The sequence below is a fragment of the Hemibagrus wyckioides genome, linkage group LG28, assembly GCF_019097595.1.
Source record: "Hemibagrus wyckioides isolate EC202008001 linkage group LG28, SWU_Hwy_1.0, whole genome shotgun sequence".
Taxonomy (NCBI): Eukaryota; Metazoa; Chordata; class Actinopteri; order Siluriformes; family Bagridae; genus Hemibagrus; species Hemibagrus wyckioides.
Window position 1 is genome coordinate 4317024 of NC_080737.1, and position 13978 is coordinate 4331001.

At 41.4% G+C, this 13978-nt stretch overlaps 1 protein-coding gene across 4 annotated transcripts in view; it reads right to left on the reverse strand.

Moving 5' to 3' along the window:
* The window catches only part of ltbp3 (latent transforming growth factor beta binding protein 3), a 42650-nt gene that overhangs the window by 12091 nt on the left and 16581 nt on the right, over nt 1–13978 (reverse strand). For all 4 annotated transcript variants that reach the window (XM_058383005.1, XM_058383002.1, XM_058383003.1 and 1 more), the window contains exons 2-18: nt 13550–13698; nt 12392–12509; nt 12058–12218; nt 11708–11813; nt 8461–8547; nt 7879–7998; nt 7551–7706; nt 6985–7095; nt 6387–6400; nt 6191–6260; nt 5965–6051; nt 3019–3144; nt 2167–2298; nt 1926–2054; nt 1723–1842; nt 907–1029; nt 691–813 (exon numbers count right to left, since the gene is read on the reverse strand). In XM_058383005.1, coding sequence (XP_058238988.1) covers nt 691–813; nt 907–1029; nt 1723–1842; nt 1926–2054; nt 2167–2298; nt 3019–3144; nt 5965–6051; nt 6191–6260; nt 6387–6400; nt 6985–7095; nt 7551–7706; nt 7879–7998; nt 8461–8547; nt 11708–11813; nt 12058–12218; nt 12392–12509; nt 13550–13698 — 1932 coding nt within the window. The remainder of the gene's footprint in view (nt 1–690; nt 814–906; nt 1030–1722; nt 1843–1925; nt 2055–2166; nt 2299–3018; nt 3145–5964; nt 6052–6190; nt 6261–6386; nt 6401–6984; nt 7096–7550; nt 7707–7878; nt 7999–8460; nt 8548–11707; nt 11814–12057; nt 12219–12391; nt 12510–13549; nt 13699–13978) is intronic.

The window sequence follows — 13978 nt, forward strand, 5'->3', positions numbered from 1 at the left end:
ACATTTCATTCCATCTTTTCCCATCCAATCCCTTTCCATCCTGTCTAATACCTTACCATCCTAGCCTATCCCATTATTCCCTTGTCTGTCCATGTAATCCGATCCCATTCCATTCCTTTTCATCCCTTCCCATTTCATTCCTCATCAACCAGTTCCTTTCCACCCAGTCATCATTCCATTCCTTTCCATAAGATCCCATCCTATTCCTTTCCATCCCGTTCAATTCCATTCCACCAAATCACCATTCCTTCCCATCCAATCCCATCCTACTCCTTATAATCCTGTCCAATTCCTTTCCACCCAATTACCATTCCATTCCTTTCCATCCAATCCCATCCTATTCCTTACCATCCTATCCAATTCCTTCCCATCCAATCCCATCCTATTTCTTTCCATCCCATTCAATTAATTCCCACTCAATCACCATTCTATTCCTTTCCACCCAATCCCTTTCCATTCCTTATCATCCCTGCCCATTTCATTCCTCATCATTCAATCTCTTCCCATCCTATTCCTTTCCATTCCATTCCATTCCATTCTTTTCCACCTAATCCCATTCCATTCCTTCCTCTCCACACTATTTATTCCTCCCCCAACATTTTCCATACTATACTAATGAACTTAATTGATTCATATCTCAGTCCTTTAGTTCCTGTGTGTGAGTGTGTGTGTGTTAGCTTGCTAGCTCACCCTCACAGTGGCTCCCCTCCTGGGTCGGCTGGTATCCAGGGTAACACTGGCACTGAAACGAGCCTTCTGTGTTTATGCAATGTCCATTCGCACACAAACGGGTGTCCTGGCACTCGTTAATATCTGGACACACACACACAGACACACACACACACACACATTTAGAGCACAATGCTTGTAAATGAAACAAATGTCCACCAGAGGAAAGCCACTCACCCCGGCAGCCCTTGCTGTCAACTTCGGGCCGGAAACCCTCGTTACACAGACACCGGTACGTCCCAGGTAAGTTCTCACACCGGCCGTTCACACACACGCCTCTCTTCTGACACTCGTTCACATCTGTGTGTGTGTTACAGAGAAACAGAGTGGGAGGAGCTTGTAGACACACTGTGGGAGGAGTTTGACAACAATACGATACCAAGTAACATTTTAAGAGAAAAAGTGGGAGGAGTATAAGATCTACAGAAAAACAGAGTGGAAGGAGTATAAGATCTAATGAGAAACAAAGTGGGAGGAGCATAAGATTTACAGAGAAACAGAGTGGGAGGACCATAAGATTTACAGAGAAACAGAGTGGGAGGAGCATATAAACAAAGACATGCAGAGTTTTTATCTGTGTGTGTGTGTGTGTGAGAAAGGAAGGATGGAAAAAAATACAAGAAAAATGTACAGGGTCCACATAACTTATGCTCCATAAATCATGTAGAATCTCATACACACACACACACACACGCACACACACACACTTGTAACAAACATGCAGCAAGTCTTCGCTCCTTCTAAAGCTTATTTGGCGCCTCCTTCTCGCTTTTTAATATTGTTAAAGTGTGTGTGTGTGTGTGTGTGTGTGTGTGTGTGTGGACTACGCAGGCTGCCTCATAAAAAACCCTGACATCATTAACCTGAACACTTCATCATTATTAGACTCTGAGGACGTCTGTTACTCCAAATGATGCAACTGCCTCATCAGTGTATCGAGTTTTAGTTCAGTGTGTGTGTGTGTGTGTGTGTGAGAGCGAGAGAGAGACTTACCATAACACACTCCTCCATGCACCTTGTGTCCAGGCTGGCAGGGAATACACTCGTATGATCCAACTGTGTTCTCACACTGTGCATCAGGGCAAGTAGCAGGGTCCAAACACTCATTAATATCTACAGAGGGAGACAGAGAGGTGAATAGTTGCAGGATATATATGCAATCTAACGTGTGTGTGTGTTTGTGTGTGTGTGTGTACCTTCACACACAGGTTGTCTCCGTGACTTGCTCCTGAAACCAGGCAGGCATTCGCACTTATAGGAGCCGGGCAGGTTGACGCAGTGTCCGCCGATCCCACAGATGTCCGGCGTAGAGCACTCGTTTATATCTGAAACCAGCAAACAAACACTCTTATCCGTTTATAGTTACAGCTAGGGGTGTGGAAAATTCTCTGACCCTGGAGACTCCTTCCATAACTAAATGTCTGGGGAGTGGCTCACCCACACAGCGGGGTTTCATGTGATGTCCTATCAGCTGGTGGCCGGGGTGACAGTTGCAGCGGTAGGAGCCGACGGTGTTGATGCAGGTGCCTCGGCCGTGACCGCATGGCTCCCCTTCACACTCATTCTCATCTGCACACACACACACACACAAATTATTTTTTCACATATAGAGCAATCCACACACATGCAGACACAGACTCACACACAGACTCACAGACTCACACACACACACACAGACAGACTAGAGCGATAGAGAGATCAGGTGAGAACAAACAGGTGAGGCAAACAGATAAAGAGACAGGTAGAGAGACAGACAGATGAACAGACAGACAGACAAATAAATAAACAGACAGGTAGAGAGACAGACAGATGAATAAATAAACAGACATGTAGACAGACAGATAGATGAACAGATAAACAAACAGGTAGAGAGACAGACAGATGAACAGGCAGACAGATGAACAGACAGACAGATGAACAAATAAACAGACAGATGAACAGACAAACAGATAGAGAGACAGACAGATAAATAATTAAACAGACAGGTAGAGAGACAGACAGATAAACAGACAGACAGATGAATAAATAAAAAGACAGGTAGAGAGACAGACAGATGGACAGACAGATGAACAGACAGACAGATAAACAGACAGACAGATGAACAAGCAGACAGATGAACAGACAGACAGATAAACAGACCGACAGATGAACAGACAGACATCCTCTGGAGTGACTTATAGTCTAAACGTTATGGTATTTCTCATACACACATGAGTGTGTTCTCAACCCATCAGAATATATATATATAAATATATATATTTGTGTGTGTGTGTGTGTGTACACACTCACCCACGCAGCTCTTCCTCTGGGTGTGAGGACGGTACCCAGCCTTGCACTGACACGTGAAGCCGTTATGTGTGTTTATACATTGTCCCTGACCGCAGATGTTCCTGTTGAGCTTGCATTCGTCTACCTCTGTATCACACACACACACACACACACACACACACACACACACACACACACACACACAGCATTAACCAAAAAGAGCACAAATCCTCAGTAGTTTTTAAAACCTTGCAAGAAAAATATAATGATGCTTTATAAAATAAATAAAAAAGAAAGAAAACTTTTAATCCATTATTTTATTAATATTGTGTAGCAGACTTCATAGCACTGCTGATTTACATTTGGCCACGCCCACAAAACTCCAAAAAAGGCAATGCTTCTTCACCAAGACCCACAGAGACAATCTTCATACATTAACAGGGAGCCAAAACTTTTGCTTAATTGAATAGCTAGTTTTCTGAGTTCCTTTGTTTTATTTAACTGAACTAAAATAACTGAAATTAATAAGAGATTTAACCTCTATAGCGGACTTTTGAGGCAAAAAAAACCTGACGAATAAATTCATTCGTATTCAGCTGCGTAGAAACGAAACACACTACTGATGCCAATGCTAACATAGCATTATGTCATTTTTTCAGCAGCGTACACTGACCAGGCATAACTTTATGACCACCTGCCTTATATTCCCTTTTGCTGCCAAAACAGCCCTGACCCGTCCTGCACTGTGTATTCTGACCCCTTTCTATCTGAACCAGCATTAACTTCTTCAGCAATTTGAGCAACAGTAGCTCGTCTGTTGGATCGGATCACACGGGCCAGCCTTCTCTCCCCACGTGCATCAATGAGCCTTGGCTGCCCATGACCCTGTCTCCGGTTCACCACTGTTCCTTCCTTAGACCACTTTCCATAGATAGTGACCACTGCAGACTGGGAACACCCGACAAGAGCTGCAGTTTTGGAGATGCTCTGATCCAGTGGTCTAGCCATCACAATTTGTCCCTTTTGGTCAAACTCACTCAAATCCTTACACCGTTTTTCCTGCTTCTAACATCAACTTTGAAGACAAAATGTTCACTTGCTGTGTAATATATCCCACCCACTAACAGGTGCCATGATGAGGAGATCATCAGTCTTATTCACTTCACCGGTCAGTGGATTTAATGCTATGGCTGATTGGTGTATATGAAGTTCAGAACAAAAAGTCTCACAACCACACAGTAGAAATACATGGACATTCGTTCAGAAGATTCAAACCCATTCCAAAGACGTGATCAAAACCTGGCGGTGAGTCGAAACTGAACAAACTCGCGGGAAACAACAATCACAACAATGGCAGGATTTCTAAACACGCTGCACTTTAAATACACAGACTGACTAGATGCAGGTGGAATGTGTAACGACCCGTAAACAACAACAGGACAGGAACAGAACCCAAACAAAAACATGATTTGCCAACGGTGCCCGAGAAAAGAAAGTTTGCCGTGAGTCATATTGCAGACTCAACCCATTGATGTGTCCGCTGTTTCCGCGCACGTCTCAGTGATTCATGATTCAGATGATTCCTTGTGGGATCAGTGAGTCGACTCATGATCTCTGTGTGAAGTTTTCTTGACCTTTTTTGAATCACTGTATTGAATGAAAGAGTTTTATGAGGACGTTTTCTACACCTTCACGCCCCTAACACTGTTTTTGTTGCTTACTTTCGAAACCAAACCAAATAACCAGCAAACCAGAAGTATTAGATTTACTCTGATTCGAATTCAGAAGCAAGCGCATTCTGAAAAACTCCATCACTTGTGAACGTAAACAGATAAACGCAGTAGGGAGACATTAACATTAACGATGATTTTCTGTCCTTTGTCGTCAATCTCTGTACATACACTCTGAAACAAACACGATATTGCCAAAAGTTTTGGGACACCCCTCCAAATCACTGAATTCAGGTGTTGTGTTTCAGGGGTTGGGCCCGGCCCCTTAGTTCCAGTGAAAGGAACTCTTAATGCTTCAGCTTCATACCAAGACATTTTGGACAATATCATGCTCCCAACTTTGTTGGAACAGTTTGGGGATTACCGCTTCCTGTTCCAACATGACTGCACACCAGTGACCAAAGCAAGGTCCATAAAGACATGGATGAGCGAGTTTGGTGTGGATGAACTTGACTGGCCTGCACAGAGTCCTGACCTCAACCCCACAGAACACCTTTGGGATGAATTAGAGCGGAGACTGTGAGCCAGACCTTCTCCTCCAACATTAGTGCCTGACCTCACAAATGTGCTTCTAGAGGAATGGTCAAAAATTCCCATAAACACACTCCTAAACCTTGTGGAAAGCCTTCCCAGAAGAGTTTAAGCTGTTCTAGCTGCAAAGGGCGGGACAACTCCATATTACATTCATGTGCAGGTAAAGGCAGTTTTGGTCTGGCTCACAGTCTCCGCTATAATTCATCCCAAAGGTGTTCTATGTGGTTGAGGTCAGGACTCAGGAGTCAGGTGCAGGTCAGTCAAGTTCCTCCACACCAAACTCTCTCATCCATGTCTTTATGGACCTGCAGTCATGTTGGAACAGGAAGGGGTCATCCCCAAACTGATCCCACAAAGCATGAAATTGTCCAAAATGTCTTGGTATGAAGCTGAAGCATTAAGAGTTCCTTTCACTGGAGCTAAGGGGCCGAGCCCAACCCCTGAAAAACACCTGAGCTCAATGATCTGGAGGGGTGTCCCAAAACTTTTACCAATATAGTGTATCTAATAACGTTGCTAATTTTACTAGCTAATATTTCTCACTTTGTAGGTGGAGACTTTGTTTGCTGTCAATGTTTGCTTCTTTCTTTCTTTCTTTCTTTTTTTTGCTGAAGTTACAAGGTCAACGAATGACTGAATCACGTCACACTCGGTATGTTATAACGTGAGGTGTGGTGCGACCAGCGGTTGCCATGGAACTCACGCGAGACCTGTGTCTGCGCCACCACCAGAGTCTCTTTCTCCCGGGGAATGTGGATTATGGGACTCGTCGTCGGCCTGGGGATGAGGACTGAACAAGAGAGAGAGAGTGAGAGAGAGTGAGAGAGAGAGACACACTGATAAAGCACTTGGAGGGATAGAAAAAGAAAACAGAGGCAAAATAAACGTGAGAGAGAGTGAGAGAGATAGAGAGAGAAGGGCGTGTCCACCTGGGATGCGAGGGCTGTGTGTGCTGATTGGCTGGAGCTGCATGGGCGTGGTCACCTGAACAGGAACTTCCTGTTAAGGGAAATTACAACAGTAAGGCATTAGAGTTAAAGAGGTTCATACTGTTTACTGCATGTGCCACTTCCTGTGTGTCACTTCCTGTGTGGAATGTACTGGTTCTTAGGATCAGGATCTTACCGGCAGTTTGATCTCTGTAACACAAAAGAAGAAGAAGAAGAAAAAAACTTCAACAAATATATTTTTTTTACAGAAAAGTATTTTCCACTTTCCAAAAAAAATGTAAACGTCTTTATAAATCTGTAATAATCATAATGTTTTAAAGATGCCTGAAAAAGTGTCGCAACGTAGCTGCGCGATAAATTCGGCTAGTTTTTTCTCTCTTTAGATTTTTCTGGCCCGGAAATAAGCTCCACCCCCAAGTCAACCATATCAGTGCTGCTGAACTCTGCTTCTCTACCTTATAAAGTGTACATAGTTTGAATAGAACAGATGTGCAGTTCACCTCTGAGGCAGCAGAGTGTGTAAGTGAAACCTTACAAATTTCACATACTGTCGCTTTAATGCTAATGCTTTTTTTTTTTTAAACCTCAGTTTTGCACACATGATGGTAGTAAAGTTTGTGTCTGGACAGCAAAACATTAGCAAAACACTACACTACTTATTTATCGGTCATTATCGAGCCGTCAGACATCAAAAGCATTATGATTCGTTCTATAATGCTTATTTCACACACGCCCATGCTGCCGGGGTGTTTATACGCGGGTGTGTGACTCACCTTTGTGAGGTAGGATGGGAATCTGCCCGATGTCTGTCTGGATGGCCAAAGTGCTGCGATACTGCAGGTACGACATTCCCTTTCCTGCAGGACAGATCTTACTGAAGGAGGCTGTAGAGAGAGAGAGAGAGAGAGAGAAGGAGTGAAAGAGAGAGAGAGTGAGTGAGAGAGAGTTAAAGACAGAGAGAGAGACAGAGAGGGAGAGCCAGTGAGAGAGAGAGAGAGAGAGAGAGAGAAGGGAGAGAGAAAAGAGAAACAGAGAGTCAGAAGTAAGGGGGGGGTGAAACAGAGAAAGAGAGAGGTAGTTTTGAAAACCTGGGGCCATATTCCCAATTGATTGCTCTGTGGCTCTGTGTTTTACTGTTTTACACTAAGCACTTGCTGTAGGGGCGGGGCCACAAGAGATGCACTTCAGTATTACTGATTGGGTCACATGACCATGACAGGTAGCTGTACCTGTGCACTGAAAGTTTAAACATTGACAATCATTTATTTTTTTGTGTTTAGATAAGACACATACACACACACATACACACACACACACACACACACACACACACACTGACCGGTGCCGTCCTGTGGGCATCTCTCGCAGTTGGAGCCCCAGGCTTTTCCCACCGTGCAGCAACAGATCTCTCTCGACAGATTGGTGGAGAGAGCGTGTTCACAACGACCCGCGTCCGTCACCATGAGGAAACACGGACCCTGATCCACCACAGACACTGAGGGAGAGAGAGAGAGAGAGAGAGAGTGAGAGAGTAGAGATAGATAGATAGATAGATAGATAGATAGATAGATAGATAGATAGATAGATAGATAGAATAGAGAGAGAGAGAGTAGAGATGATCATCATATCATTATAAGTTTGTGTGTGTGTGTGTGTGTGTGTCTTACCAACACAGCGTGTTCTGTCTTTCAGGACGTATCCAGGTTTGCAGGTGCAGCGAAAACTTCCCTGTGTGTTCAAACACTCGCCATTCTGACAAACACCCTGCATCATACACTCGTTAATATCTAAACACACACACACACAAATCTGATAAACATCTGATTTTCTTGTTGATGCAGTTTACTAGACTGTCCATAAGGAATCAAGCAGACAAACGATTCGATTCAGTTTATTTAGACATGTATAAAGATTTGAATAGATTTTGATTCAGCTATTCTCTTTATTTAAATATACAACGGATCAAATAGCTAAATGATACAATTCATTTTGATCGCACATTCATAAGGAGTCGAATGCATATAAGATTCAATGGATGCATGATTCGATTCGGTAAACTGAATCAAATCATATGCCTGTTTGAATCTGATTCTTTTTTGCATTTTTTTAATGAATTTTGATATTCATGAGGATTTGATTGTGTGATTAAAATGAAACTAAAGATAAGCAAGGAAGCAAACAGGCACACACACATGCACACACACACACACACAAAAACACACACACTCACACAGGCTCGAAAACTTTACCTTGGCAGTGTGTTCGGTTTAATCTTTTGTAACCTTGAGGACATGTGGAGCCAAATTCCTCGATTATCGTCTGCGGCTTCCCGGCATCTGTGTGTGTGTGTGTGTGTGAGAGACAGAGAGAGAGAGAGAGAGAGAGAGAGAGAGAAAGGTTTTAGTAACAACTCATCCCATCAAAGAAACAAATGAAATACAAACTCCTGGAAAAAAAAAAAAATTTTTTATTTACAAATTTCTTTTGAAATAAAATACAGTGAGAGAATCAGAGAAAAGAGGAGGAGGAAGAAGAAAGACACTTCATTGTCAGGATGACTGGAAAAATCCTCCCAAAGAAAATAAGTGCAGAGAAAAAGAAAGATAAATGAAGCAGGTTACAGGAAGAGCAAAAAGCAAAGCAAAGAAAAGAAATCGGAAACAGGATCAGTTAACTGGCGAGAAAGAGCGAAGTGAAGGTAATAAAAATAAACATGATGGCTCATATTGGCTGAAAGAAGGAGAGACGGAAAGGAAAGAAGGCATTGCTGAACGGCTTGGCAGTTAAGTGAAGAATGTTGTCGAGGAGCACACAGAGTTTCCCCTCCTCGCCTCACGCACTCCTCCTCGCCAGCAAAACACAGGAAAATCAAGACACGTCTGGAAAAGAGATGATTCAACTGAACAAAAGAAAAACAATCGTGTAATGCCCCTTTCTTATTATTTTCCTGTTTTTTTTAATAAAAGAATTCCTGTTTGCAAAAAATAGCCTGATGTTTCCTGAGGATTCACTTTTAGTTATGACTCAGTTTAACTGGATAATCATAAGGAATCATATGCACATGCGATTCAATGCACTTTAACTGGATAATCATAAGGAATCATATGCACATGTGATTCAATGCAGATTAACTGGATAAGGAATCAGTAAGGAATTAAAAGCACATGTGATTCAGTGCAGCTTAATTGGAGATTCATAAAGAATCAAATGCATATGTGATTCAATGCAATTTAACTGGAGAATCATAAGGAATCAAATGCACATGTGATTCAATGCAATTTAACTGGAGATTCATAAGGAATCAAATGCACATGTGATTCAATTCCGTTTAACTGGATGTAATTCAATGCAGTTTAACTGGAGATTCATAAGGAATGCACATGCGCACGTAAATAGATAAGGAATCATTAAGGAATCAAATGCACATGTGATTCAATGCATTGTAACTGGAGATTCATAAAGAATCAAATGTACATGTGATTCAATGCAGATTAATTGGATAAGGAATCAATAAGGAATCAAATGCATATATGATTTGATTCACTTGGATATCTCTAAAGATTTGATTCTATTTGTACTTCTATTAATTTTGATCTAATCGTATTTATGATTCAATTTGAACTTTTCAAAAGAATTCAATTTGATTAATGAATCAATTCAATTAGACAGTCTACTGAATGATCTGTTTACTGGCTATTCTTCAGGATTCGATTCATTATGATTCATATTTATTTGACTACTTTTTTTTTAGTTCTAGCAATTCTATTACTTCAGTAGACTCAATTCTATTCATGACATCTGTAGTCTACCATTTGTGATTCCGAAGGATTCAGTTTTACGTATGAATTCAAAATTTCAGATTCAATTCTATCCATGACCCAACATTCTTGATTCTTTACAATATGATTCATGATTCAGTGAATCAGAAGGAGTCGAATAAACTTTGGATTCAATTCACTTGGCTACTACAAAGGACTAAACTCTTTACATTAGTTCTGTTGTTTCTGTTCCTTTGCAGATTCAGTTCTAAATTCATTATTACACTGACATATACATATTTTCTTGAATTCTGTTTATTTGCATAATGATTATATTTTTATTTATTTATAGATTTTTATGTAATTCTATTCATGGCAATATTTATTTGGATATTCATATCATATATAAAAGATAGATAGATAGATAGAGAGAGAGAGAGAGAGAGAGAGAGAGAGAGAGAGAGAGAGAGCACATTTTTCTAGCGGCTTCTCCTCCATCCTCTGCTTTTGTCTCGCCCTGACATTGAGGGCGTGTCATAGGAAAAACAGAGCAAAGCCACTATGACACACACCCTCCCACACACACACACACATACACACACACACCACATTTAAACACACAGTGAAGTTGGTTTTGGGAGAGAAAAAAAAAAAGAACCTGGCGTGTACCACAGAGCAGCTATTGTCTGCTCTCACTTTAAAGAGAGAAATCTGGCAGAGAGGTGGGCGAAGACAGGAAAGAAAAGTCTATCAGAATGCAAAAAAAACCCCAAAATGAAGGCTTTTCTTTGGTTTTCATCCTGAAACCTAACACCCTGACTACAATCACACACTCCGGGCAGCCAAAAACTGTCATGAGAGAATTATATAACAAATAGGTCTGCAGGAGATAGAAGAGCAAATAAGAACTTTTCATGTTCCGCTTTTTCATATTATCAAAGATTTGCTTTGGATAAATATTGCTAAACATGTGCTGTGGGATTCTTTCCTCACATTGCATGTATACAAAAAATTGTCATGTGTGCTGTATTTATTTTTCTTTAAAAAATTCATGGGGAATCAAATGCATATATGATTCATTTCAGTGATTCTATTCAGTTTATTTTGACAGTCATAAAGAATCAAATGCATATGTGATTCAATTCAGTGATTCAATTCAGCTTATTTGGGTATTCATAAGGAATCAATCAAATGCACATGTGATTCAATGCAGTTTAATTGGAGATTCATAAGGAATAAAATTCACGTTATTCAATGCAGTTTAATTGGATAAGGAATCAATAAGGAATCAAATGCACATGTGATTCAATGTAGTTTATTTGGAGAGTCATAAGGAATCAAATGCATATGTGATTTAATTAAATTTATTTGGATAGTCATAAGGAATCAAATGCATATGTGATTCAATTCAATTCATTTTGATAGTCATAAGGAATCAAATGCATATGTGATTCGATTCAATTTATTTGGATAGTCATAAAGAATCAAATGCGTATGTGATTCGATTCATTTGGATGTCTCTAAAGATTCTATGCTCTTTATAAATCATATTTATGATTCAATTCATTTTTAATGTATCAAAAGGATTCAGTTGGACTAATGATTCGATTCAGCTGGGTATTAAAGTCCAGAGAAGCTTGTTTATCAGGAATTGATATATTCCTGGACAGAGCACATCACTATTCGATAGCCAGGACGTGTAAACTGTGTATATACCACGACAGATTTAAGGACTTACATGGGAGCTTTGGGCATTTGTAGCATTTGTTTTGACCCCAGGAATTTCCCACGCTGCCACAGCAGTCCTCCTGATTCGTCAGGCCTGGGAGAGGATTACTGTTACACTAGAGCAGAGAGAGAGAGAGAGAGAGAGAGAGATAGATAGACAGACAGAGACAGAGATAGAGATATATATAGAGAGAGATATAGACCAAAAAATAGACAAAAACATAAAGAGACAGAGAGATGAAGAAAAAGAGAGAGAGGGAAAAAGACGGAAAGAGACAGAAAAACAGAAAGTGAGAGAAAATTTATACATGATACATCATCATCATCATCATCAGGGCATCATTTTCTTCTTTCACTCACAGCTTGCTTGGGCGTGGTCTCCTGAAAGCACCGCCCCCTGGGTTTTTGTGTCTGTGAAGGATGGCGGGGCACGCCTTTAGGAAGCTTGGGCTCTGATTGGTCGAAAGACTGGATGACGACTGAGGTGTCTGGCGGGTGGTGGACGCGTACGTTAAACTGCACTGAGAAGAGAAATCATGGGAAATGGCCTTATCAAAGTGCCTCAGTAATGAGGATGCTAAGAGTGCGTGCGTGTGTGTGTGCATGTGTGTGTGTGTGTGTGCATGTGTGTGTGTGCATGTGTGTGTGTGTGTGTGTGTGCATGTGTGTGTGTGCGTGTGCATGTGTGTGTTACCCTCAGACGAGTGGTGGCCGGTGCCCTGGGGCAGTGGCAGAGTGAACACTGAGTGTGTGAGCTGCTGGCGTCCAGCTGGTCCACTTGAATCCGACAGACCTGGACCTTCCGGCCTCACCTACAGGGGTCAGGGACTCGTTTACTCAGACATTCATCACTTCATCTGTTTATTCATCCATTCATACATCCATTCATCCCCTCATCTGTTTATTCATCCATTCATACATCCATTCATCCCCTCATCTGTCTATTCATCCATTCATACATCCATTCATCCCCTCATCTGTCTATTCATCCATTCATACATCCATTCATCCCCTCATCTGTTTATTCATCCATTCATACATCCATTCATCCCCCCATCTGTTTATTCATCCATTCATACATCCATTCATCCCCTCATCTGTCTATTCATCCATTCATACATCCATTCATCCCCTCATCTGTTTATTCATCCATTCATACATCCATTCATCCCCTCATCTGTCTATTCATCCATTCATACATCCATTCATCCCCTCATCTGTCTATTCATCCATTCATACATCCATTCATCCCCTCATCTGTTTATTCATCCATTCATACATCCATTCATCCCCCCATCTGTCTATTCATCCATTCGTACATCCATTCATCCAATCATCTGTATATTCAATTAATTATTTCAGGCACAAATTCATTCATCGATTTGTCCTTTCATTGTGAGGAAGAGGAGTGAGTGTAATGAAGAGGAGGGAGAGTGATGAAGAGGAGTGAGTGTGATGAAGAGGAATGAGTGTAATGAAGAGGAATGAGTGTAATGAAGAGGAGTGAGTGTAATGAAGAGGAGTGAGTGTAATGAAGAGGAGTGAGAGTGATGAAGAGGAGTGAGTGTGATGAACAGGAGTGAGTGTGATGAACAGGAGTGAGTGTGATGAAGAAGAGTGAGAGTGATGAAGAGGAGTGAGTGTGATGAAGAGGAGTGAGAGTGATGAGAAGAGTGAGAGTGATGAGAAGAGTGAGTGTGATGAAGAGGAGTGAGAGTGATGAAGAGGAGTGAGTGTGATGAAGAGGAGTGAGTGTGATGAAGAGGAGTGAGAGTGATGAAGAGGAGTGAGAGTGATGAGAAGAGTGAGTGTGATGAAGAGGAGTGAGAGTGATGAAGACGAGTGTACAGACCTGTAGTGTGTAGACAGGCTGCTTGTTCCCGCGTGATGCCTGAGTGCGGAGAGGAAACTGACACAGTCTGCCTGTGAAACCCGGTGGGCAAAGACAGTGTGTACGGTTACTACACACACCTCCATTTACACAGGTCAGGGGACACACCACTGCGGGGAGAGAGAGAGAGAGAGAGAGAGAGAGAGAGAGCAGTTCCAAATTATCAAAAACCAAAACATCTGTATAGCTGTACATCCAGTACAAACACTGAAAATAAATAAACAAAGTGGTAGTAGACAGACAGACAAACAGGTGGATAAACAGACTGACAGACAGATAGATAGATAGATAGATAGATAGATAGATAGATAGATAGATAGATAGATAGATAGATAGATAGATAGATAGATAGGCAGACAGAAATATGTCAGACTGACAGACAGACAGACA